This window comes from Alligator sinensis, unplaced genomic scaffold (assembly GCF_000455745.1).
Source record: "Alligator sinensis unplaced genomic scaffold, ASM45574v1 scaffold1010_1, whole genome shotgun sequence".
NCBI lineage: Eukaryota > Metazoa > Chordata > Crocodylia > Alligatoridae > Alligator > Alligator sinensis.
Genome location: NW_005842624.1, coordinates 182,204 through 187,359, shown reverse-complemented (window position 1 = coordinate 187,359; position 5,156 = coordinate 182,204). Strand labels below are relative to the sequence as shown.

Below are 5,156 nucleotides of genomic sequence, written 5' to 3'. Positions count from 1 at the left end.
TGCCTGTGCAGGGGGTCGGACTCGATGATCTATTGAGGTCCCTTCCGACCCTAACATCTATGAATCTATGAATCTACTGCTGAAATCCAGGCAAGCAGGAGGAGGAAGGGTTCTGCTCCCTGTTCCTAGTGCGATTTATGCATTTTATCCAATGACTATTTAATGCAAAATGTATTAACCTGGTCTCCTACTTCCAGGCAACCACTAAGCTATTAGGCAAAAGATGGGGTAGGTTCTCCTCTTCCTCACTTTTTGTAATGAACACATGTAAGGCTAAGATGAAGGTATTTTTTATTAAACTAGATCAGTTAACAATTTTCCAGGGGCTTGAGCAGGGTAAAGAAGAGTTGCACTTAGTGTTTGAGATGACTGAAGACTGTGTAAGTACCTTTAAAGATGAAAGGAACAGTTTAGAGAGAGAATAGGATATGGGATAAAAAATAAAAATTCATCCCTGCACAGTAAGACACACATTGAATTCTTTAAAAAGGGTTTAGTTTGGTGTTGCATAAAGATTATGCTGGCCTACTACACAGGGATCACTGTCTATATGAGACCACTTCCGGTTTCTAGGTAAAATTTAAAAAGGGCAATAGTAAGAAAGGTAGAAAGCTTTTTATTAAATTCATGTTGTCAAAAATGTGTACCTGGGTGATTTGAAATAGCCATTTTTCACTCAAGAAAAACTTAAAAAAATATCTGTCATGGAAGGATGCCTGATACATTTCAGCTGCTTTGGTTTTGTTTTGAAAGAGCTGTTGGAAGTTGGTAAGATAAAACCTGGCATTTATTGGGAAGGTCTATACAATTTTAACTGTGGAGGTATAGCCATCTCATGAAAGACATTCCCCACATTTTCAGTATTCTGCTGAACTTCTGGATTCAGAAATGAATTTTCTTCTTTAAAAAGAACCATTTTTGTTTTTATACAGGCAGGATCAGACCCTACCAAATGCAGCTACCACAACAACTACTGATACTAAACGGTAGGAATGAACTTAATGCTTAATGATTCATTCTGAAGCATACTGTTCAAGTGTTTATTCTTCAGTCTTTCTATATTGTAGTACAGTTCCTTCCTGTGATATCCTGGAGTATTATTTGAAGTATTTTGCAAATGATAATGCTTCAAAATGGAAATGGGATGCAGATTATGTGCTTTCTTGAGGGTATGGTTTACAAAGTAATTTGGAACCTGGCTTTTTCTCCCCTGAATGATTATGTTACTTTATATTTTTCTTACATTTTATTCACTGGTGGCTTGAACACATGTAACCTAGCCTTTCCCATGTAAACAAGGAGTGGACACACTAGGCTAATTCCTGTTTTGCTTTTTATGTCTAAATAGCATGTCCAGAGGCATGGAATTGTATTTTTGGCATGTATGCACAGCTTGGGACTCTCTTTTTTCCTGTGTTGAACTTGGAATTGCACTGGAATCTGCTGAAAATAAAGTGGAGTCAATGGAAAAGGATAATCCTTTTGCTATTTAGACCAAAATTCTGGTAGTTGGAGCACTTGCCTAGGGAGTGGAAGATTCAGTTCTAGACCCCCTTTATGCCATAGGCCAAATGTAGCCCAACCTCCTCTCCAACTCACCTCTTGAAATTGGTTCACTGGGCAGCAAATGGGAAAAACCTGGGACAAGGAGGAAGAGATCAAGCTAGAGGGTTTGTGACTCTGAGAGATGGATGTGGTCTGAGATTGGAAGAGGCCCTATGTTTTGGCCTTAGCCCTTGTTCCAAACAGGCATAAACTTTCCCAGTGCTGTGTACGCACTTTCTCCAAATAATGTTACATGCACGGTACGGTGGCCAGCTTCAAGAGGAGAGCCGTATACTGTCTATATGTTCAACACTTTTAGAACTGTAGGGGCACATCTACACATGTGCTTAACTGTGCAGTAGACTAATTTGCTATGGTGTAAAGCATCACAGTCTACATGTACAACGCTATTAGATCGCAGCAAACTAATTTTCACTGCCTTAAGATAATACTGCCACAGACAGTTTTAGCTTATGGTGGCAAAAATAACTGTGCTTTAATGCAGATGCAAATGCTGACCTGAACATACATTGCTCCTGGTCAGCCCAGGTACCAGGCAGCCAGACCCCTGCCTGCTGCCTAGCCATATGGCTCTGCTCTCTGGGTGCTCTTGTGCCACAGCCAGTCCCTCCACTCCCTGATGCCATAACCCTGAGCTCTGGGCTGATCCCCTGACCCTGCTGCCAGCCCAGACTCAAACTGTTGCAGTCCTGGGCACATGTGGAAATGTTGTTTCCAGAAGTAGTTTACTTCAGCGTGAACTGCGCTGGAATTTATCACATTGCCTTAATGGCATGTGTGGATGCACCCTATGTAATATATAATTTCATACATATCATACCTTTCTATAGGATTTATTTTTTCACTTGTGATGTAGGGTATCTAAATCAAATCTTATTGTAGACTGTGATAGGAAAGGAGAAATGTAGTATTCTGTTCTGGTTTATTACAGTTTTCCAGGTGGCAGGGGGGGGCCTCCATACTGAGGTGGGAATTTAGTTGTTTCTTATGTTCCTTTCGCCAGAGGGTTGAGCTCCCTGCTGTGATGGGAATTTTGTTGCTTCTCTCAGTAAAAGCAGCAGGCTTGTCCATCATCAGTCATTTGGTACTTTTTCCTAGGAGAGCACATATACTAGTTAATATAACCTTAGTTAATACAGCTTTCTAACCTGTAGATTATGTACTTTTGGAGGTGTAAGGTAGACTTGAACATTTTCTCAGCTGATCTGTCAGTGCATTCTTGTGTCCTAGGTAATGATTGCATCCTGTCACTTGCTTGGTGAAAGGAAAGGCTCCCCACTTAATTTTGCCTTCTTTTACAGAGGAGGCGACATTATTGTGCCTGTAATATGTTGCCTTATATGTTAATAGTTTATAGCACTTTAAGGGGAAATTCCTACCTTTGTCCATCTGGCTTGTTCCTTTAACTTTCTATCATTGTCATTCCCATATCTGTTTAAATCCACTACAGCAATTTCAGCTGTCTACAGTAGAGTATATTGGCAAAAGAAGAGCTGAAATAATATTAAACTTCACATGACAATGTGCTTTTCTTTCATAACAAAATCTATTCTTTAAAGGTTGTGTGAGATTTTTCCCTGCCTAAATATGGCAGGTATATAATAGTTTTTAAATGTGTTACATTATGTACTGTAGAACCATTGTTTGAATCAAGCAAGATGAAGATATACATTCTGCAGTTTTGTTTAACCTTGTCCTTAGATCACTTCTACCCATCTGTTTTAGCCAAGATTCAAAATCAATACTCATTACAAATCTAGCAGTTGATGTTTTACAATGACTGGTAATGTCTTCCCACCAGAAACCACTAATAATTGAGTATGGTAAGGGAGGAATGAGGAATGTCACCTCTTTGGGACAAGACTGATATTATTCTATTACTTGGCAATCTCTCCAGTTTCCCCCTCATGCTGGTTTCCCCTGCCCTAGTGCACCACGTCCTCTTCCATTTATTTTTCTTTCAGTCCTTTTCTCCCACGATACAAATCACATACACAGGTGCCCCACAGTGTAGGCATTGTCCTTTGTGAGGCATTTGTGATGCAGTCTACTCCTAGAGCACCTACACTGGTGGTGTCACCCTGCACTTAGCCAAAAAGAGGATGTAGTGAAATAATTAATTAGTTAATTCATCTTTGCAAAATGCTTTGATGATCTAAGTGCTATTTTAAGTGCCGAACTGTGTGAGAGCTAATAATAGCCAACAAAGGAGAGCTTCTTAGTTTGATCAAGGTTTGCTGCAGGAAGGCCATAGAGCGGAGCAAGCTTTGGGTGAGAAACAAATAGATATGGAAGGGCCTAAACAGTACTTCCACAGCATGGCTGAGAGTAGCAGAGCCGAATGCATACTTCTCAACTCTAAGGAAAAGATTGTCTGTATATCCTGAGCTTATCATTGTGACACCTGACTATCTTCTAAAAAGATAAGAGAGTGGTCCATTGCCCCCTGACAGTGAGGAGTAATTTGGTATTCATCAGACTTTTAAAACTGTCAGGGTTGTTCTTTAAAGACAGCTAGAGCACAGAAATGACCATTCTCTTTGGATCTGAACGTGGTGGGATACCACATGCATTGCACATGCAGGAGTTCACTCTGCTGCTAATTTGCTATGCCAGAAAAGTGGCACATGGTGACAACATGCACAATTGTCTTGTTACCTGTATGAAAGGAGTTATGCAAACATGGATTGGCTGCCAGAAAACATTCTTTTTCCTTTTTTATATATATTTTTGTGAGCCTCAGAACTGCTTGGAATTGGTCTAACCCTACTATATTGCCTACCTGGCTGGGCTCACTTGAGCCCAGTTTCCCTCCTGCCCAGGCAGGGGGTCGAACTTGAAGATCTACAAGGTCCCTTCCGACCCTACTTCTATAATTCTATATTCACTTATGACGTTTAGGTTTTTATAGGGTCTCACTTCACTTGCAAGTCGGTTAAGCATTAGTTACAGAGTTCTTAAAAGAATGTGCAGTTCATGCTAAATATCTTAACTCTTCTGTTGTAATTGAGCTTTAACTGTGAACTGAGCACAGAAATCAAAGCAGCATTGATCAGAGAACATGTTTTGGAGAATAGTTAATTGAGGTATAGCACTCTTGTTGCCCAAACGGCTAGTTTTGTGCCCCTGGAGGCTAGACCAATTCCACCTTTAGGAGAGAGTCACACACAGGGTGGGTTTATCATGAGTTTATTGATTGCGCAAGCAATGTCAACAGAGGAGCTGATGCTCTAAGCAGTGTTGACCCCAAACTTCTCTCGAGGTTATATTTTTATAGCTTATATAGACAAAGGGTTGTAGTGTGTCATACAACTATTGGCAGTATTATAATTTTTTTGTTGTTATGTTTTATCTTATGGGCGAGGCTTAGTTCGTTATTGGTTAGTATCTCCTGTCAAGTTTAGTGCATGCGTATTTTAAAAGCAGAACTGCGGCAAAAAGTTCTGTCGCATGCGCAGAGGAAAAGGGGAACTGCGGCAAAGTTAATGTCTTTTAGTAACCTTATACCTTAGTGTAACTTCAGGGCATTAGGCAAGTATGGTTACAAAATGCAGAGCAAGCAAGAAGGAAAAAGAAACCCACAACTCAGT

General features: G+C 40.3%; 1 protein-coding gene across 1 annotated transcript in view; it reads left to right on the top strand.

Annotated features, from left to right (window-relative positions):
- Positions 1–5,156, top strand: part of SLAIN1 (SLAIN motif family member 1) — a 217,842-nt gene that overhangs the window by 46,063 nt on the left and 166,623 nt on the right. Inside the window, exon 9 of the mRNA XM_006033357.2 lies at positions 933–986. Coding sequence (XP_006033419.1) covers positions 933–986 — 54 coding nt within the window. The remainder of the gene's footprint in view (positions 1–932; positions 987–5,156) is intronic.